The sequence below is a fragment of the Musa acuminata genome, chromosome BXJ3-3 (genome assembly GCF_036884655.1).
Source record: "Musa acuminata AAA Group cultivar baxijiao chromosome BXJ3-3, Cavendish_Baxijiao_AAA, whole genome shotgun sequence".
Classification (NCBI taxonomy): domain Eukaryota; kingdom Viridiplantae; phylum Streptophyta; class Magnoliopsida; order Zingiberales; family Musaceae; genus Musa; species Musa acuminata.
The window spans coordinates 4,920,143-4,944,006 of record NC_088351.1 but is presented as its reverse complement, the minus strand read 5'-3'; the positions used below and the strand labels follow the sequence as shown (position 1 = coordinate 4,944,006).

Below are 23,864 nucleotides of genomic sequence, written 5' to 3'. Positions count from 1 at the left end.
TTTCAAGAACCAAGTGTTTTTGTACCTAACAGCATAGAAAAATTTGATCGTGGAAGAAGATATGCTTGCAAGTTGCACCAACTTATTGGTCTAAGTTACCCTAACATTCCATGGATGAAAATTCAGGATTTGATACTTTAAGTCAACTTATAATCTAATAATTTCAAGTTGGACTACATCTGAGCTAAGATAAGGCATGTTGGCACTACATGGATTGTGTTATCCATTTCACCATACCTCATATGAGAAGTCAACATGACCCGGGGTATCTATCAGATTAAGGCAGTAGGGCTCATTGTCCAATACATACCGCATTCGAGCTGCCTACAAAAGGAACAAGAAAAATTAAATTGATATTTAGAGCCACGAAATAGATAATACGATTATAGTAAATCATCAACTGAAAACATTCAACAGCCATCAATTTCAGAGATTGATAAGTTGATACATTACTTTCACAACTAAGGATCATCAGCAAAGGTTTGGAAGGTGAAATAGGAAGACACGTGTCTCCAGCTTAGGGTGAAGAAGGGAGATTCTAGTGAGAGTATTTGCTCGGACTAGAATCGGTGTAAAGATAGAATTATATTCTTGAAGCTTCAACTAGATGATTAGGGTGTAGGTCACCGCAATTGCAGCTACTGAGATGATTAGCTATTAGGATGTGTTACCTTAATTTCAACTACGAAGCAACACAAATTACAGAAATGGACATGTAGGTGATTATCTACTTATACAAAAATAGGCACAAAGGTATGTCCTATGATTGGTCCAAAAGATGGCACAAGTCATCCAAGAGGGTCGAATGCATGTACAGAAGGAAACAAATTCTAAAGTAGGTAGTCAAGTAAAAGAATGTGCCTCTTCTGGCTGCTATAAGATGTTCCATTAGCAACAAGGAAAAGAACATCTTTGACAAGAAATTGTCAACTAGGAAGAATAAGAGTAGTACAAAATCATCTTAAGAGAATTTAGGCATAAAGTCAGAAAAATAAAGATTGCAAGGATATGGAATTGGGACCTGGGAAGTGTAAGAAAAGGTGAATATGTAGGTCTCTGTGTCTATGTTAGGTAGCTTGCCTGCACTGAAGCAATCAGATTTTATAGTCAATAGAACTGCCTTGGGCTTGCAGATCAACAAGTCCTTAGATGTAACTATGAATTTTATGGTATAACAATTTGGGGGATAGCAGTATAGCACAAGAACTGGCCTGGACATACACAAAATTTTTGGTTAGGCCGAAGATGATCGACATTAGCACCTACTCCTTAGCCATTTTGGTATTAAAAAGCCAAGATAGCCAGAGACATTTTAGTCTGTAATAGGCCCAAAGAGGAATTGGAAAATGTAGATTTTGTTGAAAGAGATCTGTAAAATGCTACATGTTCAGAAAAATTCGAAAAACACAACCAACAAAATGTCTCTACTTATTCATCAATTAAAATTTCCAGGGGACGAAATGAGGAAAGCCAAATGTCTGGGATTCTCACAGGACTTTTGATCACAAATCGGGGACCACCCCTGATGCATGTGGGATTTAAGATCTCAGAACCTGTAATCCTCGTCAATGCTTTTAGATTTTTTTTTTTGCACGCCCACATATTGATTGTTCAACCAATCAGCATGAGTCTGAAGTGAGGATGCTCCAAGCAACAAGCCAAATAAATGTTTTCTTAGCAAACTCCAGATCTACAGAATGCCAATACTGGCATCATATTGGCAAGGTACATACAGGATATCCTTAATGCCCAATCTCAAGAAACTTTTTATACAAAAATAAGGAATAGTTAAGGAAAATAAAGTTGAAATTGGTCTCCAAAAGTTACAATAAAGGTTTCTTTGTCTTTTTCTGGATCAAATGGGACAACATTATAATCTTAGATTTGAGATGGATAAGTCTTCCTAGAGCCTTTAATCAGCTAGAAAAGGAAATTTGCCTATCCAGTTTTCACCCTTCATTGTCCCTCTTTGCTCAAGTTATACAACCTTTCCGGTACACCGAATAGTTACGAGAAAATCTCCTCAGTTCCGACACTATCATTAGCTACATTTCTGTCATCAATTATCATTATTGATGGGATTTGTGTTATTCTTGTTGGCCTTTTGCCTAGATGTAGTTTCCTACAGTTTTTGCTCCATAGATACCTTCTAATTTAGAGTTCAATATTTCCCTTAGTCCTGTGACCCTATAATTCCAGAATTTGTAGTAGATTATCATCAATACTTGAAACCTTTAAATGTCTTCCAAATTTCCTTGGATCCTCTTAAGCATATTGTTTAGATCTGCCAAATTCATTTGAAGGTTTACTTGTTCATTTGAGTCCGGCTCCAAGAAACTGGCATCAAGATGAAAATTTTATTCCAGTCACTCTGATCTTCATCTAACTCAAAAACTGCTATTTTTTCTGCTAAGTACAATTCTATCCTATGGTCTTGCCTCAGATAGAAAACATAAGCAGATGACTCATAAAATGTTAGAACAAGAATTAACAACATCCAAAGACTATGCACCTAAACTTTCACCGAGATAAACAAGTACCGAACTACAGAAATTATTGGAAGTAACAACAAGATCATATTTTCTGTAGTCAAGGTGTCAAAACAGAGTGTACCTGTAATTTAATCGTGATACCTCTTTCTCTTTCTAAATCCATATTATCTAAGAATTGCTCTTTCATCTCCCTCATCTGTACTGTACCAGTCAACTGCAATAGCTTATCTGCTAAGGTTGACTTCCCATGGTCAATGTGAGCAATAATACAAAAATTTCTGATGTTTGATACAGGAACCTGATCAGATTGCAAGGAAAAAAATTTTTAAAGGCCAGTATGAAAAAAATCGATCAGCAAATTAATAATGCGAAGTAAAAAATGTATGGTGCTAAGATTCTTGTTTGATGAGTGGTCAAACAGGAAGGTTAGTCAAACTGCAATTTTTCTAAGAGTATAGACAAAGAGAAAATACTTAAGCAATAAAGCTTTGTAAAGACAATGAGCAAGTTTTCTAAGATTATCACAATTTTTCATCCAACTGCAAACTAATGCTGATTGGAAGTTCAATATACTGCAACCTTCTCATGGGCACTTTATAATAGAACGATGATAAATTTGAAATGCATAGCAACCTAAAATTTAATGTTCAAGATAACTTGAAAAAAGTGAAAACTTTGAAGAACAGCATGGTTCCAACTCTCAAGAAGCAAGAATAATTCCGAGACAAAGTACATTATTAATAGGAACAAGAGATTTAAATTTCCTGCCAGGGGGGCATATGCCAATGGTCTACTGCCACAGGCACTATGTCATGCCAAAATGAAATGCTAGCACGCTCGGAACGATTTTACTCAATCTGCTACAATTTATTCACGAAGCTCCCAGAGGCAACCGAATCAGTCTTATACGGCCTACAGCTGTCTATGAATTCAAGACGTCCAGAATCAGCAACCCAAAACCCTAGACAATGTTCAAGAAACAACATAGAATTTAGACGTTCGGGACAAAAACAAGCTGATCGAAAGCGAGCGTGCCTTGAGCAGACGGTCTTGCCCGGGTTCGCCGCTGCGAACGGCAGCGTCGGAAGCGGCCTTCGACTCCGTCCCAGCGGCTCGACAGCGAACGCCCATCCCCCATTGAGAGGAGGAAGAGCTGGCGGAGCGCAAGAATCTGCACGGCCGTGGCCCTGGGAAGCGGCCGGCGAAGGGAAAAGAACCGGAAGCCAGAGAACCGCCGCTCCTCCTGCGTTGTCCGGGACCGGCGGGGTGGGGGAAGAAGCTGGCCGGGCGGCAGAGGGCGGCAGCGTCCATGGCCTCAAGAAAGAGGGGGGGTTCGAGTGAGCGGTCACGGCCAGCGCTCTATCCACCACAGCGGGCGCCCGAGGCTATCTTTTCGTTCTAGTGAGGGGGGCGGGCGTTATTTTTCTTGGCCGCACAAAAGCACCGCAGCGGACGTGGCTACGCATTGAACCCAAATCGAAAGCGGCTCCACCAGAAGCGAGACTTAGTTGGTCTCGAGCCCATTACATGACCTCCTCGTTTATTTAATAATTTAAGTTAAATTAATATTTTAGATAAATATTCAATTTATCACACTAAAATTCCAAACACTGTTGTGTTTTTTTTATTAGTTTTTACGAATTTTACTTCTCTCGTTCAAATATTACACAATTCATACTTGAAATTAATAAAGCCAAAAATTATATAATTTTGTTAGATGATACTTTATATTTATTGATAAAAATAATTAATATATATGATGAGGGTAATAATGGCAATAAGACCCGGGCGACGTCAACTGCCCCAGATGACGCCTCGCGCCTCTGTTGACCTGACAACACTTGTCAACTCGGATCGGAACGCCGATCGAGGCACATTAACATCCTGCTCAGGCTCGATCCCTCACGTCACGCTAACGTCGATGTCAGACGCTACCAGAAGTACGATCGTGCTCCCTGCGAGCAGGCACATCAAGCAACGGTAACCCTTGCGCTCCGAGAAAAGAGGAGGATAACAGAAAAACCCCCCTGCGACTATTCACTAACTTAATCATCGGAGGGGCCAGGCCGAGCTCTCCCAACCCGACCTGTGTGCAGGTACGAAGACGGAGGCCTCCCACTAAACGCTCAGGCGAGGAGTTATCTCCCGAAGGAAACGACGACCCCGTCCCGATCAAACCACCGCAGTCGGTCACCTTAGCGGTCTCAAGGGTCGTCCCGGGAAGATCCCCCATCATCCGGACCCGAACCAAACTGCGTCGGTCCTGAGACCACGGCTTAAAGTTGTTTACACCAACAATATATAATTACAAGTTCTCTTTTTTCTTTTCTTTTTTTTTCTTACTGTCTCTCTTATTTCCGGTGTGCACCATAAAAAACACAAAAGCATTTTTTTGGTGTTCATAGCTTACCTGTCTCACCTATGTTGTGATTGGAGGTAGTTGTGGGGCCAATCGGAGGAACATAAATAGTTTTAAGATATATTTTGACTTGATAAATGATATTTTTCTATATATATAGCCACATCATAACGAGATGTCTTTGACTTCGATAACTGATTGTAACACGAGACCTCCTTAAGTATTTATGATCCTACCAAGTTAAGTAACATTGCCCGAATCATAGCGTAGCAGCGAGATCACGACATATCGATCATCATAGACCATATATGGATTATAAACCATGGATTTGTCTGATAGATTCTTCTTAGCGGAGAGCTTGAACTATGATCTTGAAGTCCTCAAAGCTGACCGCTCCATCACCGTCCGCGTCCAAGCTAGCTATGATTTCCGTGCAGTCCTCCAGGCTCGCTCCATCCTCGCAGCTCAGCACCTGGAACAGAATCTCCGCCGTCACATCCCCGTCGTCCCCCGCCGCAGGACCCAGCAACGCGGCGGCGGTCTGGAGCAAGCCGGCAAGGTCGCCCGGGTCCAGTTCGGCGGCGTTCATCTCCAGGAACTCCTCCATGCTGAGCAGGCCGTCCTTGTCCGCGTCACCCCGCCTCATCATCTCCCTCACCTCCTCCGTGGTGGGGTTGTACCCGAGCGACGCCATTATCCCCTTGAGCTCGTCGCAGGTGATCAGCCCGTCGTTGTTCGAGTCGAAAGCTCGGAACGCCTCCATCATGCTGTTGACGTAGCTCAGAGTCTCGATGTCTCTGGCGAGGGGCCTCGAGTGCGATGACTGAGGAGGAGCCATGGGTGGAGGCGATGACTGCACAAGCGGCGGAGGGAATGCTTCTGCTTAAATGGTGGCAGTGTGAATCTGTTCTCTGGTGGCTTTATGTCAACGTAAAGGACAAAGATGAAGCTTCTTTTTGGCCAATAATGCTAAGTGATAAGAGGAATATGCACATCCATGGAACTCATCACCAGCAACGAAGCACAGAGGTCACTGCCTTAGCATGTGATCTGAGCTAACAAAACAAGAACAGTACACTGAGCTGCTCTGCATGGCATCTTTGAGAGTTGGATATAGAGAAGTGAGAAGGGAGATGGGCAATCCACAAGTCCTCTAAAGGCGAAGCTTTCTTTGGAGTGGCCATCAGAATCTGATACTAAAGATGAAAAGACAACCTTAGATGAATCCCCTTTTTTAGATTCTGTAAATGAAGTTATTAACTGATGGCAAAATTATCACACTTCATTTTCCATTGTAAAAGAACAACTTGAGAACATGATAAGAACTGCAGATAAGTAGCCATTGCAGCACATCAGAAGGAAACACAGGCGGTTCCAATCACTTTGTCTTCTACAACCCAATAATCTTAGAAAACAGAATTGCTTACAGTCCAAGTAGAAGTCTTTCTTGCTAATTCCAAGAAAACAACATCTGTCAGTAAAGCAGAAGCCAATAGGTGTTATGTAATTCCAAGATATTGTTTTCTGAACATTTTTTGGAGAGCAATAAAATACATTTTAGCAAGTAGATGCAAAAAAATTAGATATGTGCAATTAATAATCTCATGAATATGTGAACTATCTCAAATCTGGATTGCAGAATGGTAGTAACTGTGGATTCATATTGCACCAAGGGACAAGTACCTCATCTGAGTCCATATCTACGAGCTTGGTCTAATTAGCCTAACTTGGACCAGCCCAATGCAGAACAAAAACTGTGTGAATCTCCTAATCACATTCAAATATATGAGGCAAACAATTAATTTTCTTGGTGATTCACTTGATGCAGATTAATTTACTATTTACCCTTTAAAAAAATCTTAAAATATCATTTCTTTCATTGTATCGCTAAAACCTTATGTATTAGGAACTATCATATGATTACCAATTAAAATATTTAAAATAGTAACTAAAATTATTTTCTATAAAATTTGAACTACCGCTATCGATGAATATTATTGACGTTTCTAACATCAACGGCTAGCAAATGTCATAACTACATTATTATCATTACCATTAATACTATCATCTCATTAGTATCCATATTAATGTCATCTCCACTATCCCTATTATCATTATTATCATCATACTACTATCATTATGGATCATTCACTACGACCATTGCCACTATCTACTGAATGCCACCGGCCATCACGATCACTATCAACCTTCACTGAGAGCTTCTAAAAAGAAAGAGTAAAGAAATATTATCGAGATTTTATCTTTTATCTTTTTATTTATCTTAGGTACTTTAAGAAAAATGTGTGAGTCGAACGAAAAAAGAAAAACCTTGTTGTATGATCTACCCATACAAATAAAGAGAAAATGATTTAATCGGAAATGTTAAATAAGAAAAAAGATGATTGAATGAGACATGAATAAAAATATTCATGTGGAGATACATTGAGATCAAAAGAGGAATAAACAATAATTTCACATCGATAAGGATTAAAAGCGGAATAAGAAAACGATAAACTTAAGTTTTGTGTTGAATTGATGTGAAATCTGATATATATTAATGTTGACTAATTTGATTTAGATCCACTGATTTTAATATGGTACAAAAGTCAACGTATTTGAATAAAAAAAGTGAGTCAAAAGAAAAAAAAAAGATGATAATTGAGAAAAATTAAAATAAAAAGAGTAAGAAAACAATAATGGTTGAAAGAGTTCGTGTGATATATATTGTGTTTAGCTCGCGTGATATCAATCGTGAGGTATGTCGACACCCCAGTGGCCAATCGGACAGCGACAACGAAGATCCAAAAAGGCCGAAGAGCAAGCGGCGGCGGCATGGCCGGTGCTTGGTGTGGATCGGTTTCGCAGCTTTCCGGCGGACACGGGCAAGCAGCGGCCATGTGCAGCCCACGTCGCGGAAACGTGCGCTCCCCTCTCCCCGTCTCTTTCCTACGATCTTGGAAGTCGCCGCCAGCCGCTGAGGAGAGCTAAAGGTCACACGACCTATGCATGCACAAAAAGGGTTGTCATCGTCCGTGAAACTCATGCATGCAAGTCCCCACGGCCCCCTCCCGTGGCCGTTTGGAGCCACGAAAGGCCACGCCAACTCTTTGGACGCCATTAGTGCATGGAATCCGCAGCTACTCCGCATAAAAATCTCATTCTTAGCTGCTGTTCCGCTGGTAGCCACCGACTTCGTAAGCGTTCTCGAGGAGGAAGGATTGAATATCAATTCCAGCCACATGTCTGGTTGTCTTGTTGTGAAGAGAGAGAAAGGAGGTAGGTTCTTTCTTGATGTTCATTTCTGAACACATTATTGATCAAGCAAAAGGAGCATGTATTTTAATGAGCAGATCACTGTCTTTACCGATGTTAAAGAACTAGCACAGATTGCAAGGAAGGAAAAACATAATTAATACAGAGATGATATCATTCCTAGGTTATGGGTTACAATACATTATGATTAAGATTGATAATTATTTTAATATTTTTGAAGTCAATATTTAAGATAAATAATCTTAACATGAAAAGTAATATAATAATTAAGATTTGATTTTTTTTATAAATATTTTATATATTTTTAGGTCAGTGAAGGATGTGAGAAATACTTTTGACAGTTCTGCAATGGATTATAACAATGGGAACTGCTGCACTGCAATGATTCCAACAACAAATAATATTTAGTATAACATAACATATATAAATCTTAATGCAATAAATGATCTAATACAGATAACCCTCCTCTCCAGCCCTCTCTTACCTTACTTTGGATAGGATGGAGTTAAAGGAAGAATACATATGTACATGTAATTCTACACTGAGCGGTTGATTCAGGTTCATCAACCTCGACCACAATGAATACTGCAGAAGAGACTGGAACTGCCCTCGGAGGCACTGCGCAGGTTGGCGTTCAGAACAGTAGCAGTGAATTGGCAGTATCGTACTTCATCTTCTCCAAATTGGGCACCACCGCGAACTGGATCATTGGCGGCGGCCCGCAGGCGAGCGCGAGCGTGTCGTCGGAGCCGCCCATGGGAATGTGGTCCCTCAGGATGCTCTCCGTGACGAAGCCCGTGCTGTACCGCCACTCCTCCCCCCGCTTGGCCTCGTTGATCGCGTACCACACCTTGAATTGCGCCGGGTGATCCCTCGCCCAGCCGTCGAGCTCGTCCCACAGCAGGATGTCGTCCTCCGACCGGTTGGCGTACACCAGGTGCATCTCGGTGCGGTCCTCCGGGTCCCGTAGAACCGCCTGGATCACCTGGTACACCGGCGTGATCCCGGTCCCGCCGGCGATCATGGCCAACCGCTTGGCGAACCGCGGCTTGCCGTTGACTACGAAGTTGCCGCGGCCGTTGTATTCGATGTGCCCGACCGGACCCTTGAGGTCGAGGGTGGAGCCGAGGGTCAGGGACTCCAAGTGTTGGGACATGAGGCCGCCGTTGGGGAACTTGGGGTTCTCGCCCTTGAAGTAGACCTTGATGAGGAGCTCGAAGTGGCCGACCTCGTCGACGGAGCTTGTAGGCGTGTAGGAGCGCATGCACAGCTTTCCGTCGATGGTGGCGCACAGGAAGATGTGCTTCCCGATGGGGAGGCCCAGCACTTGGTCCGCGGAGGGCAGTGCAAACTTGAAGAGACGAACGTCGTGCGATATGGTCTTCTTGGCCACGAGCTTGCACTGCATCTTCTCCCGGGGGTTCACGAGAGCCGGGGGCCGCGAGATCTCGCGGATGGTGGCGAGGTGGGACAGCTCGGACCCGCCATGGACGGAGGTGTCGGAGACGTAGCCCGAAGGGATGAGCTCGCCTATGCGGTATGTGTCGAGGAGGGCCTTGGCCTTGTCCGAGTGAATGGCGTCGAACTCCTCGGTGCAGTCGGCGCCGGCGTTGATGAGGATGCTGTCGGCGCCTCCGGGGTGGTCCTTGACGAAGGCGGTGCAGTCATAGACGTGGCCGTGGACGACGATCCACGCGGACTCGCGCGACGCGTGCTTGCGCACCTCCGACATGGTGTACTGCTTGCTAGAGGTGTTCATGAAGGGGGTGGAGGTGCTCTTCTTCAGGGTCGGGGCCTCCGACGTCTCGAGGTGCTTCTGCCGCGCCATCCACCCGCCGGACTGGTTCCCGGGCTGCGTCGGGTGCTCGAACACCAGCCCGATCTCGCCCTTGTGCGGGCGGCACACGTTCACCTTCACCTTGAACCAGCAGTTGTTCATCATCCCCTGCATCACCACCACTTCTTTCCTCAGCATTCATTGTTGACCTTAATACAACGATTACATGAAATCTATGAATCTTCCTCTGGAAGAGATCTACTAAACATACCATGACGTTCCAGATGAGCTTCTCGGGCTGGGTATTGAGGGACTCGTCCCATGCTCGCACAGCCACTTCCTTGGAGCTCAGGACATCCAACACCTCCACTTCCAAGGACCAGAAGCACCAGCACCAGTACTTGCCGTACTTGTTCGGCTTCTCGGGGTGGTCGAGGGCGCAAACCAGCCACGTCTCGCCGCCGTTGAGTGTCACCTCAACCCGTGTCACCTTCCTTCCTCCACCTATACGTCAGATAACAGTTCGCATCACTATACTAATTGGAGCAAACCATTTGAATCCGACCAACTTTTGACTCCACCATTAGAAAGAGAGACTTCAATTGAACTTACCGGAGTAGGCGTAGCCCTTCATGGTATACGGCCTCTGAGTCGTGAACGCGTTAATAGGAAGTATCTCATCGTGACCCGGCGTCGTGATGACTGAGTTGATGTTCAACTCGTTGATGATGTATTCCGGCTTGTACCACCAAGCTGTGGTCGTATATTAGTCTCTAATTAGGCGTCTCGTGGAAGATATAGAATGTGAAATGAACGTGGTGGAGAAGGCATACCTTCTGCGTTGGCGAGCTCAGCGTCGACGTGGGACGGGAGGACGCGGTTGTCCTTGTGATGGTAGTAGCTGTTGGACTCCTGCGGGGTGACGATGATGCGCTTGAGCCACTTGACCATGCGGCCGCCGATGAAGCCCGGGATGATGACGCGCACCGGGAAGCCGTGGTCGGGAGTCAGCAGCTCGCCGTTCTGCATGTACGCGAGCATGACGTCCCTGGATGGGTCCATGGCCACCTCGCGCCGGAGGCTCGTACCGTACTTGGAGCCGCCACCGCCGGGGAGGTCCTCTGCCCCCTCGAAGCACACGAAGAGGGCGCCGTCCTTGCGGGCCATCACGCCGCAGCGGCGGAGCACGTCGCGGAGCCGGACGCCGCGCCACACGGTGGTGGACACGGCCGCTGGGCCCCAGTTGAACCCGATGGTCTGGTGCACCATGTTCTGCTCCTTGCGCCGGTTCCCGGCGCAGACCAGGGTGACTGGGATCTCTACCGGGGGGAAGTCCCGGACCAGCTCGTCCATGGTGAGCCGGACCGGGCGCTTCACCAGGCCGGTGATCTCTAGCGTCCAGCTACACCACTCGGCCTTAGGTACCGCTCCGTGGTTGCGCACGTAGTGGAGCGGCACCGGGGTGATGAACCCGTAGTGCATGAGCCGGGTCAGCGGCGGTTCGCAGTTGAAGGGGTGCTTCCCAGTGAGCCGGATCAGGGACGGGTTGCGCTCGATCCAGCTGTCGGCGGTGCCCTCGTCCCTCGGGTCACGCACCGACGGCTCCACCTCCAAGTGCCTACCACCGTACAACTTCGTCCAGTCTACCACCACCTCGTCCTCGTCCTCGTCGTCATCGTCGTAATAGCGAGTACCATTGTCTTTGCCAGGGGCGAGGGGAGAGAAGCTGCACCCCCGAGCGGGGGAGTCCGACCGGTGGTGGGTGCCGAATTTTTTGCCGACGGCACGGACCGGGTTGACAAGCCCATTGCGCGGCTCCAGGTGACCGAACTGCCGGTTGTCTACAGACGCCGCCATGACAGGAGAGAAGAGGGTCCTCTTCAAGTGCTCGTAAAGCACTCAGAAGAACAGAGAGAGAGAGGAGGAGGAGGAGGAGGAGGACTCCAACTTGTGTTGGATGAGCACGAAAGGTGAATGGAGGGGGTCATATATATATATATATATATATATATATATATATATATATATATATATATATACATATATATATAGTATCATCGATGCGACTAATTGATCCAACACTTTCTTCTCGCAATAATTAGTGGATGAGCTCGAACACGTCGTGAAGGCAAAACTGAGCTCGAAATCACAATCTATCGTCAAAATCTGGTGGCGATCGATCGACGCCTTCGGAAGCGTATCCAAAGCTATTACCGCAGATTTCTTGTCCAAGAAACAACAAAGAGAAATCCAAGACGCAACGAATCTGCTTTGGGTCCGTTTGTCTCTCTTGCATTTACTGCTACGACGTGAAATATTTCCGCTCTTCGTTAGGACAGCTTCCTCCGATCAAAAGCCATAAATGGCTGCTCGATCAACTCCATGACTTCTTTTTCCTGTCATCTCTTTTATGGTGAAATTAGAATTCATTCGTCCATCAAGACATCAAATCACCATATGATGACCGAGACAAAATGTATGCACCATTGCAACTATCCAATCATGCTTTGAATAAATATGTGGAGTTAAAAAGGTCGATCAAATCCAACATCAACAGTTTCAATAAAAAATGTGACGAAGAAAAGTTGAATATAAAACATATATAATCATCGTATAATTACATACATAGTGGTATTTGATTCAATAGAAAATTGGTGTCACTCTCCTCCTATAAGAATCATTAAGGCTAAGCAGGGAAGTTAACCCATGAGATTAGCAAGATATTTGCACCTGATATGCACGTGGAGAGGAAGTAAAACAAAAGCCTAAAGTATAAGTGCCTTTGTAAAGGTTTGTCTTCCACTTTTACGGATGGCATGCACATATGCACCCAAAGTTGAATCAAGATCTGGTCCCATCCATGATATTTTCTTGGATCTTTTGGTGTTCTTGGTCATTTTGATGGTAAAAATCTCACAACATATATAGATAAAGAATTCGATACGTAATGATCAAAAAAATAATCTATTTATCTTTTAAAATTTTCAAGGTTACCATAGATATTTTAGCTATAAAGAATAAATATTCTCTTATTTTGATAATAATATAGATTAATCAATTGTTTTTACAGAAAAAAATAATAATATAATATTGATTAGATCATTTAATCTCACATTAGTTGAGGAGTATGATAATCAATGACTCATAAATACGTCATGTCTCCCTTATCCTCAGAGGTGCCTTTTAGAGTTCATATGTTCCGAAAGGATAAAACCGTATGGGTATATCTATCGCCCAAAAATGAACAATTCTTCGAGAATTTTAGTATAAAATTGACATGTCATGCAAACAAAGAACTATTTAAATTCAAAAATAATGATAATGAACTAATTAATTTATTGAGTCTGAATCATGTAGACAAAATCTTGATAATAAGAAATTGAAGAAATATGATCTAAATTTTTATAAAGATTTTGTATATCAATTAAGATCTTATGTCAACTTAAAATCTTCTCTCATGCGGAACTAAATTGAGGTATTATAATCGACTTGCAATCAAATTTGATATTTCAGGAAAAAAATAAAAAGCTTACATGGATGAGTGGGTCCCAAGAAAACCAATCGTCAACCCATGACTTGCTGGCATCATAATATATAGTAGGGCTAGTAGTCCATGTCACATACTTTTCCTTCACAATGGTCATACCCTCTAAAAGTGCTGTTAAACTGTAGCCAAAAGCACATTCGTAGACATAAAAAAGTCATAGCCATAGCCTCATCAACTCGGGAGCATTAACTCGATCACACCATATATGTTTTCCTCACCTAAAAGTGATCTCTTGTGGTCAATATGAAAGAATATATACAGTGTATGCTTATAGTTCCTCTAATCAACTTGATCTTTATGTGACAGTCATTATCATCATCAGTCTCCTTCACCTTGTATCACAGTAAGAAGGCGATTTCTTCATGTTTTTATTTGACCAAGGAGATCACCTACATCTAACGAACATGAAATAATAAACATAAGATAAAAGATATATGTTCGCGTTGTTCTTATGGCAATTTATAACAGTGGCATTGCATGCAAGTGGAAAGGGTGGGGGAGTTGTGGTTGGATCAAACGCTGGCTTTGGTATATGTTAATTTTTTGTTTGATTTGAGGCATTGTGTGATTAGGCTGTATGATAACTACGTGAGTGGGGGAGCAAACTGGCTGTGAAGTGGCGAATCGGAGCTCGCCTCGGCTTGCGTTCTTCCAGGCGGCTCATCGGGCTCCAAGCGGTGACCAAAGTCCCGACCCCTCGCCGAAGGGCCAAACCTGGAATCCCGACCCTTTGCCCAAAGGCCAACCCGAAGCTTCTTTTCGTTTTCGCATCGGCCGAGTTTGCTCTCTCTCTCTCGTTTGTTTTTTTGCTGGCAGGGCTGCCTGGAAAAGGAGAGGAGGGGCCGAGTGGTGGTGATATTTTAGCAGGAGGACGATGTCAGCGTCGGAGAGAGAGAATCACTCATCTCCAGGCTCGCCCGGTGTCACAATCTGAGGGGTGGGGACAAATGGAGATGGATCACAAGTTACAGTTGGGTTGGGGTTTGGGTTTGGCTTAGATTTGGGTTGGGAACTCGAGGAGGAGATCATGCGCCAACGATGTTCTCCAATTTCTTTTATTTATAATTATAATATGATGACATAAGTTTTTGATCGTACAATTGAGATTTTATAAAACAAACAGGATGTTAAAAATATATTTGATATGATTTTCTTTAGGCAATTTACCATAAAAAGCTCCTCGTATTGTAATTTTAATCGGATGATACCCCTATATTTCATTTTTGCCATGAAATATTTTTTTAAAAATTAATAATACCCTTGAATCGAGTTATTTCAAACTATATATATACGGTTTGATTTAATCCAATTTGAGTAATTTAGATTAGATCGCTTTAAATCAGGCTGTGTTCGATAATGATGGTGATAGGACGTATTCTGGCCCTATGTGAATCACCGACAAACGTTGCAGACCAACGCGACATCGTACGCCTCCAAAACCGCTGGGTGCATGCCATGTCAAGCTTCAACGATGCGACCGTGCGGCCTGACCACCCCAAGAGCTAGAGGCAATGCCGCCTGCTGTTAGAGCAGTGTCGCCTAACGTTGCTCGAGTACCCTCGAAGACGTCATCTCGTCAGAGAGTTGTTCCACCCCTAGAGTCAATAGCCATGTCGGACCAGGGCCCAACCAATTCCCGCACGCATGTATAAATACCTCCGACCTGATCTAGAAAGAGAGAAGAAAAGAAAAGAAAGGAAAAAAGGGAGGAGATTTAGGACGAATCTAACTTGCTCGTCGGATGGGCCAAAGTCAGGACTTACCTGACGAGGGCCGTTTTGCAGGGAGGCGATCATCGCCAAGCCGCGAATACCTTCATCCCGAAGACGACGCTTGGTATGCAGAGGAGGGTGGCCTAACGAGTCAAACCCGACTAGTATCAGCCCGCATCTCCCATCTCCAGGAGGCTCCCACATCACAAGGAAGATCACCAACCATCCAAGGGGGTGAGAGGATGCATCTTCCCACGAACAATGCTCATATCGGTCGACTCTGGAGTGCTGGCCCGCAGTGAGGCTCAGGCCGACCTTGCCACCTCAATCGACGCCCGAGACGTTTGAAGGGCACGACCACTCCATCAACTCAATAATTCCACCAAAGGTTCTCGACGTCGGCGGGTGAGCCTAATCGTGCTGACTCATTAATCACGACACATTTGTTCACCAACAAATGGATCAGGTCAAATTATGTTAAATTTATGAGCGAATATAACACGAGTATAATTGGAGTGTAACCAAAGTATTTTCATCAAAACAATTCAAAATTTTCTAGAACCATTGGTATATCATTCTTAGATATTTAGTATCATTTTTTAAATTTCTTATTTTATGGTGAATAATTTAGAATAATTTTATATAAAAATTAATATACTTTTTAGTATAACGTGAGTCTTTTAGTTTAATTATAAATTTAAAATTTTTATATAAAAAATAATATATTATAAGAATATAACTCGAGTGTAATGATTAATCTTGATAAAATATGAGGAGAATGAGGAGAGGATGAGAGAGCAATAGAAGAGTAAAAGAAAAAAAAATATGAGGAGGAGGAGGAGGAGAAGAAGCATAAGGTGGATGAGGGAAATGGAGAGGGAGAGGGGGTGGAGGTGGAGTGTGAGGAGGAGGGTAGAGGGAAAGGATAAGGAAGAAGAAGCCAAGAGATAGAGAGAGGAGTGACGAAATGGTAGGAGGAGGTGAGAATAATCTGGGAAGTGGGATAATTTAAGAATAAAAAAGAATAATTTAGAATTTAATATAAATAAATCAAATACTCAGATTAAACTAGTCTAATCCGATTCATGTCAAACAAATCGATTCAACCTAAATAACCCAAAGTCAATGGATATCAATTATCTTTTATTTATTTTATAAAAGGTATTTTGATTATAGTAGGAAAAAAGAAGTGCCAAAATCTCATTATTGAGTTTTTTTTTTTGATAAAGCACTCATTTTCTTTCAATGTTTTGATGAAATAATTTCAAAAAAAAGAGTGAAAGCTATAATACATGTTCAAGGGAAAGAAAAAAATTAGAAACTTTGATATCATACTAAGATATCCTTTTTATATGCCATAATAATAATAATAATAATAATAATAATAATAATAATAATAATAATAATAATAATAATAATAATGTCCTCAAAGAAGATTCTTTAAATTTAAAATGATCATTAAAAAATATTTCTTGTTTTAATATTCATCTTATTATTTTGATTTGAAGATAAGATATCCACAAAATATATAGCAGTTATTTTGGACTAATATTTGCTTACATGAAGGTATCAACTAGTTTAGTTGATAAAGAGGTTAACAACGTAACCCAATGTATTGTATTCAATTTTTATCTTTGTTACTTATCTTTGTAAAAGAAAAAATCAAGATGTAATACATTTATATGCAGCAAATTGAAATGAGACAATCTGATGGTTAACTCACAAAGAATACTTGCCATAGCTTTTACAAGGATCATCGACACCAACATCCTCGAAACCATATCTCCAAAAACGTGTAAAATTTGCGAGGTTATGAGCCAACAAGTGAAGTCCGTCCTTGGTAAAGATGCCCATCGCACGACTGATGCTTGTTCAATAAGTTGCAACTTGTCAAAGAGCAATCCTTTAAGATTCCAAGTGATTACCTCAAATGCCTCAGATACACATAACATATCCCTCCCCCCACCCCCCCCCCCCACACACGGTCATCTTCCCACCGTCTTGACACGCACATCTCTAAGACACGCTTTACCCAAAGGCAAATGTCAGATTTTTTTGTAAGGGTAACTAACTAGCATAGATGCCCCGTAAAGTGTCTGATGATGAACCAAAACAATGAGATGCATTTGTTTTGTGTTTTATCGAAATGATAAACCCTACCATATGAACCAGCAAAACCCTTGGATCAGACATATAATCTTGTATGAACCAGGCACATCATGACACTGAATTTATGTTACATAAGCAACCTGATATAAGCTGATTGACATCCTAGGGTGCATGAGAAAATGAAGCAAAAGTACAATAAAAGTTACTCAATAAAAGTACAATAAAGCTGATTGACATCCTAGGGTCCATGAACAATTAAAGAAGAAGATGAAGCAGCGAGGCAGTGTAGTACAACGAAACGGAGGCTTCACACTTCTCGAATAACGAGAAGAGAAAAAAAAAAAACATTCACAAATTTAGTTTCTGCCGCACTAAAAGCATGCGGAGGAGCAGCACATAAATTACAGTAAAGTCAGGGGGAACTACATGATGGCATACATGTTTGTCACCCCAAAACCCAAATAGATCAGTTTAAAAAGTGCACGGACAGTAGTGTGTTTTGTTTCATGATATAAATCAGTACAGAAAGTGGGGTATTTAACAATCAGCAGGCATTAATGAGTTTTATCTAACCCTAGTCAGAAACTGGCCTCGCCCGGCTCATATTCCGCCGCCGCCTGTGCCTCCTCTCAGATCTCAGAATACCTAAACGACTCCCTTGAGATGTAATAGGCGCTATATCATCATCTCCATCCAAGGAATATGCATCTACAAGATTATCATTTCCTCTTTCCTCAGGCTCCCCATTGTCCCTGTGAAGCCTCATGAGTCGCGTGGCGCTCTCTCTCAAGAAAAAGTATAGAATGCTCCTAGTAATTCCGCGATTCTCTAAATCATGATCCACATGATCATCACCAACCTCATCATCGGTGTTGAGCTCACCATTGCTCATTTCAATTACATAATCCCCGAACACCACTGACCTTGGCATTGATGACCTTATCGTGCTGATCACATCTTGCCGCTCGCTTTCGTGCTCCAGCATCCTCCACTTCTGTTCAAGCACTGGATCCACCTCGTGAGGATTTGCAGAAGGGTGCTCAGACCTCACATGCTTGCTTAGCTCCTTGTAAGTCCCCACAAATGAGCAACTGTCTTGCATGCAGCTCCTCTTCTTGTTGTTGAGATATTCTCGTGCAGGATCCACCACAGTCCATCCCTTTACCTGCCCTCGGCACAAAGGACATGTAAGCTCCATAATCTCAGACTTCTCGCATGCAATGGAGTGAGGCAAATTTGATCCAAGGTTAGCCACTGAATCGTAATGGGAGGGTGACATTTTTGTGTATGCCTTCTTAAATTGATCAAGGCAATTTGAGTGCCGATAGCTGGTCCCGCACATGTAGGGTCGGCAGCCCTTGTCATGAGAAGAGCATAGCAGCAAAACAGCATTATGTGGGTACTCCATGCACACCGAGCAGGTGGCATCTTCCCAGTCCTTTTTCTCCAAGGCCACTGTTGTTTTCTTTGAGCCACATTCTTTCTCGGAAACCTTCCAGTGATATGAAGGAATTGGATATGGAGCCAACCTGAGTTTACGAGATGGAAGTCTGCGAAGGGCCCTAGAGCTTCTCACCATTTTTCAAGGAAGTCTGAGAAAAATTGTTTGACGGAATTTCAAAATCTAATGACACATGACAATATATGATGCATAAAATTATTGGCATATGCACAAATAAGAAATAGAAAGGAAAAAGTTATTGAGATAACATATGAAAACCTACTGTCGGGTCAATTAAATTTGTGCATCCAACTCACAATACCAAATAAGTAGCACAAAAATCTTCCTTTCAGCTAGTAATAAGCCCAGTTCACCTACATACACCATCTTTCATTTGTCTCCACGAGGTTCCAAAAAGTTGCTTAAATAACCTTTTGAAGTAATAAAATGTAAACATTCAAGATGGTACATATAGAAAATGAAATGAAACATCAAAATAGACAAGACTCTTTGATGTAGGTTTGCATAAATAGACAAAAGTAATATTTCGTTCTAGGATTTGATAGTTGTGGAATTAAAAAAATATATAAGATCAAATGAAAGAAGGAACAAGATAAATGCTAAACAAAAGGCAACTCAAGGATTAACTTCTATGAATGAAATTCCACAGCACCACATAAATGATAAAATCGTGCCATTAGAACAAAAAAGATATCATCACACACCACTTGCATATAATGTAGGAAAACATAATTTATTCATTCATCCATTGTATTCTATTTCAAGTCATGACCCTTCTCTCTTGTGATGAATCCCTAAATACAAGAACAAATAATCATGCATTTTCAAAAAAAAATTTGATAAGCTTCCGTACTTGTAGATTCTTCAATCATGATGAAGCTTCTTTACATAGATGGAGTCTTCAAACAATCCTAAGTTTTGTCACATTCCTTAGTTTTATTTAGCTTCCCATTTCAAACAATCCTTAGTTTTATTTAGTTTATAAGCTTCTTCACATAAACTGATATTTCTTGTTCAAATAAAAATAAATTGAAATGGTCCTGCATAACCCATATATAAGATGTCCACTTCAATTGTTCCTTACACAAGGAAGATAGGTTTTTGCCTATTTGATAAGCTAACAAAAGATAAGACCATAATCCCCTTACAGCTAGGCTAACCCTAGTAAAATTAATAAACAATTAATCTCCCTCAAGCATATGTTAAACTTTCTCCTTCCAAAATAAGTATCTGCGAAACCATAAACATTGGATGGTGGTTTTCTTGAAATAGGAAGATGCCAATTGTAACTGATGTTTGATCAATTAGATTGTGGTTTGCAAGTCATATGAAAAAAGTAAAAACACATAGTCAGCTTTAGACATTAAAAAAAGGACCCTTACCACATTTGAGATTTGATGTATTAAAGCACAATAAACCAACCAGATAAATTTAGGATTGGCTCATTATGATACAAATTATATAAGACAAACTATCTGAATTATTCACAACACATTAATTATTCTTTGTCACATGACTTACACCATTATATAAGACAAACTATCTAAATTATTCACAACACATTAATTATTCTTTGTCACATGACTTACACCGACCTTTATTACAGTTGAAAAATATTGAATGTGGCAATGCACTGAAATAATCAATTCCATATCAACTTTTAATTAGTGGACACAAATTTCATTACAAATACTTAATAGATGCTAAAATATAAAACTGTGTTTGTTTAAGATAGACATAGATATGAATTAGATGTATGGCAGAAATAGATTCAGCTAGCATATAAGCTGGATGTAGATATGAACATTACCTAAAGCTACCAAGTACCAACAACAAAGACACTTTCTCAAAGACAAACCTATCAAATTATATCTATTGGAAAAAAAAATTGAAAACAAATATGAAAAAGAAAACAACTGTACTAGAAAAATTAATCAAATAACATCTTTTCTAATTTTAATACAAGTACAATTAACACATTAATATATTCACATATTTGGATATCCTAGTTCAAATAAAATAATACAGACTGTATCTACATTCAGAAAATTTGAAAAGCAAAAGCGGATGCATAGATGGATACATGATTGACACACTTATATGCAACCATACCTGGTGCTACTCCAACACAAATACAAATCAGATGGATGGTAAACAAAAATGTATTTCTTAATTCCAACAAAAATGGTAAACAAAGAAAATTTGGAATCCAATATGCATTTCTTAATTCCAACAAAAATGACTGATGATATGTATGTCTTGAGAAACAAAGTGTCAACATGTAAATATTCAACTTATTTCTCAATCGTCTACCTCAAAGAAATCTTTTTTGTAAAAGGATGGTTGACATGATGCTTAAACACAACTCCAACTCCCACAAATGCATACAATAAATATGAAGAAACAATATTCATTTTGACTATTCCATTTACGACAAGTCACACCCTCCTAAAGCCCATAATTCAGTTGGATTCATCCAATGTAGAAAAGAACATATCAAGCAGCCATGGCATTTGCACATACATTCTTTTCACTGCCATATTTTAGTTCCCAAAGCACATAACCTTTTTCTTTTCTTAGTACTTTTTTTCTATTCAAGAAAACAATCAATAAACACAAATGTTAGATTACAAGCTTTGGGAATTTGCTCATGTCAAACTATAGAAAGTAAAGCTTACATCTGTTAAGGTGATACTTCATGTTTTGATTCTCAGTAGTCATTACAAGATTTAGCACCTGGAAGCATCATGATTCATGAAGGACATGCTTGCAATGAGAAGCACCAAAAGAAAAGAACACCCTAGACCCTACGAGCTATGATAGCGTTGGTAGAGATGCTGAAAGTTATAATAGGTAAGTTCGACAAAATTTTGCTATGAAAAATTGAACAGATAGACACTCACAAACATCACAAACTAAAGCCATATGGCAGCAAATCATGATTGCAGAGTTACGAAGAAGACTTTCATTTGGTTAACTGTGTAAGTTCAAGAATTTGAAATTTGAAGAAGGAAGATTATGCTTATAAAAGCCCATAAGTCACTGTTCAAATGTCCAATACCAGGACATCAAATCAAAATGAACAACATTTACCTAGAACATAAAACATAAAAAAGGTTCCTTAAGAAGTCCTTTTTTCTTTTATATTCAATAAAATACAAATCTCAAGATGTCTTTTTCTTTTTACATAGGATGAGTGGCGAAGAAGAGATTCGAATTCAGGACCTTGCAATAACTTGTCAAAGTCTTTACTAGCTAAGCTTGCTAGTTAAGATCAAGATGTCCTTGAAGTCACTTCCACCAAGAAATCGACAACATAAGTGCAGAAAATTTAAAACCAACATCACTAATGGAATTAAATAAATTATTTGACTAACAAGTGAAAACGGAAAAGATAACTCACTTCAAATCAAGCCAGTCTTTAGGACACTTGTACCAGTTTATGTAGTCTCAGTATGAATGCTTCTCTTAGACCTAGAATCATCTTAAATAACATAAAAAACCCTTAGACTTAAAATGGGAAGATGAAAGAAGGTTGCTCAATCATGATGTATTACGCCTGCTGGATTTGGAATAACCAGGGGCCATCCTCTTTGAGGTGTGAAACAAGTAACCACACATTAATCAACTGAACAGTATGGAAGTTATCACTTTTAAATGCCACAATAACTCCTCTAACCATACAATGAGTTAAACTCACCAAGGTTCTCAATAAATCTCAGGATATAAGTTACAAAAGTAAACAGCAGTACTATCAGATGCTTTCCTATAATCTCAAATGAAGTTCACCTTTCAAAACATAGAACCTCTTTACCAGAAAGTAAAGCTATTATTATCGACAAAAAAAATATTGCACTACAATTCCAACTGATTTCACTTTCAGAACTGAAAAAAAAGAGGATGCAAACGAATTATAAACAGATATCTACATGAAAAGAAACAAAATAACAAGTCACCATACACCACAAAAACATATCAAACCCTAGACATCTCGGACAGCTCAAGCACACGCAATGCATCTCTCAAACGAGAAACAGCCTCGTATGATCTTTGATTGTTTCCCCAAACAAGCTAAATATTTCACAGCAAACCTAATTTAGGATAATGACACAAGTATGAAGACCAACTAATCGTTAAAACGCGAAACGAAATGTTGAAGGAACATATAATAACCATGGAACAACAGATGCGCGAAACCAGATCAAGCTATCCCTTCCGCGGTGTCAAGATTTGAAGAACTCGGGCGACCGATAATGGGATCGGGCCCCTTAGCCCCCCGGAACGGCAAAAGGATGGGGATTCCCCCATTCGGAACGTCGGATCGCCTGAAATCTGAGCGGATCGATTTATCCGCCCAAGATTCTGCCCGGATCGACGAATCATTCCGATACTACCAGAGAAACCCGAGAAGACGAAGGTTAGATGAAAAGATACGGAGGAGGATCCGCTACCTCTCTTGCCGAACGGCGCGATCGAGGCGGAGCGCGGAGAAGGGAACGGAACGCGGAGGAGGAGAAGACTACCAGGCAGACTCGATGGTTCCCTCGCACGACACGAAAAGAATGGTAGAAGAGAAGAAATAGAGAACCAAAGAGACTTAAGAAACACAGAGATCAGAGAGATGAAACGAGAGGGCAGAGGAAAAGAAATATAACAAAATACTCTTTAACTTAGGTTATATATATATATATATATATATATAATATGAATTTTGAGTTTTATTTGGTAGGATATCAACTACAGAGGGATATATATCTATATAGATGATTTTAATATTTAAAAAAACATATATTGTACATTAATTTTTGTAAAGGCAATTATTCAATTTCCAAAAATTATATCATGAAAACATCATCTTGATTTATTGTTCCTTAATTAAAATTCTATTGAATTATTTAATTAATTATGTGGTATTCTTCCTCTCCCATTTGTCCTTTCTGTTTTAACCTTCTTGTTTAATGTTTAAATCACATAATAAACAACACTAATAAAAGCTAAATCTGGTCAACTTGCAAAATTTGTCTTATTTTTTTAGCTTGATCTAATCTATATAAACATAATATGACTACAAACACATAGTATATAAATTAGAAATGAATACATATTAGATCAAACATTGTTTTATTATAGTCA

At 40.8% G+C, this 23,864-nt stretch overlaps 4 protein-coding genes across 10 annotated transcripts in view; all 4 read right to left on the bottom strand.

Moving 5' to 3' along the window:
- Nucleotides 1-3,893, bottom strand: part of LOC135632699 (translation factor GUF1 homolog, chloroplastic-like) — a 28,537-nt gene extending 24,644 nt beyond the window's left edge. For 2 of the 5 annotated variants that reach the window (XM_065141391.1, XM_065141392.1), the window contains exons 1-3: nt 3,528-3,892; nt 2,614-2,790; nt 238-324 (exon numbers count right to left, since the gene is read on the bottom strand). In XM_065141391.1, coding sequence (XP_064997463.1) covers nt 238-324; nt 2,614-2,790; nt 3,528-3,803 — 540 coding nt within the window. In that variant the 5' untranslated portion in view covers nt 3,804-3,892. Of the gene's footprint in view, nt 1-237; nt 325-2,613; nt 2,791-3,527 lie in introns of all 5 variants that reach the window. The other 3 variants (XM_065141388.1, XM_065141390.1, XR_010494756.1) reach the window with 2 other exon arrangements.
- A 1,153-nt stretch (nt 3,894-5,046) lies between these two features.
- On the bottom strand, nt 5,047-5,724 carry LOC103977558 (probable calcium-binding protein CML29). The gene has a single exon (XM_009393105.3). It carries the CDS (start codon nt 5,687-5,689, stop codon nt 5,198-5,200), a length of 492 nt encoding a protein of 163 aa, XP_009391380.2. The 5' UTR covers nt 5,690-5,724; the 3' UTR covers nt 5,047-5,197.
- Nucleotides 5,725-8,506: 2,782 nt separating this feature from the next.
- On the bottom strand, nt 8,507-11,852 carry LOC103977556 (nitrate reductase [NADH] 1-like). The gene is made up of 4 exons (XM_009393104.3): nt 10,735-11,852; nt 10,514-10,654; nt 10,173-10,405; nt 8,507-10,069 (listed from the first exon to the last, which is right to left on the bottom strand). The coding sequence occupies exons 1-4, from the start codon at nt 11,756-11,758 to the stop codon at nt 8,759-8,761; spliced, it is 2,709 nt and encodes a 902-aa protein (XP_009391379.2). The 5' UTR covers nt 11,759-11,852; the 3' UTR covers nt 8,507-8,758.
- Nucleotides 11,853-17,605: 5,753 nt separating this feature from the next.
- On the bottom strand, nt 17,606-23,378 carry LOC135634022 (uncharacterized). 3 transcript variants are annotated; one of them, XM_065144147.1, is made up of 3 exons: nt 23,183-23,378; nt 18,994-19,141; nt 17,606-18,861 (listed from the first exon to the last, which is right to left on the bottom strand). In XM_065144147.1, exon 3 carries the CDS (start codon nt 18,846-18,848, stop codon nt 17,844-17,846), a length of 1,005 nt encoding a protein of 334 aa, XP_065000219.1. In that variant the 5' UTR covers nt 18,849-18,861; nt 18,994-19,141; nt 23,183-23,378; the 3' UTR covers nt 17,606-17,843. The 3 variants fall into 3 exon arrangements, with proteins under 3 accessions (XP_065000219.1, XP_065000221.1, XP_065000218.1); XM_065144149.1 differs by having other exon boundaries at nt 18,994-19,084; XM_065144146.1 differs by lacking the exon at nt 18,994-19,141 and having other exon boundaries at nt 23,183-23,377.
- Nucleotides 23,379-23,864: the final 486 nt, after the last annotated feature.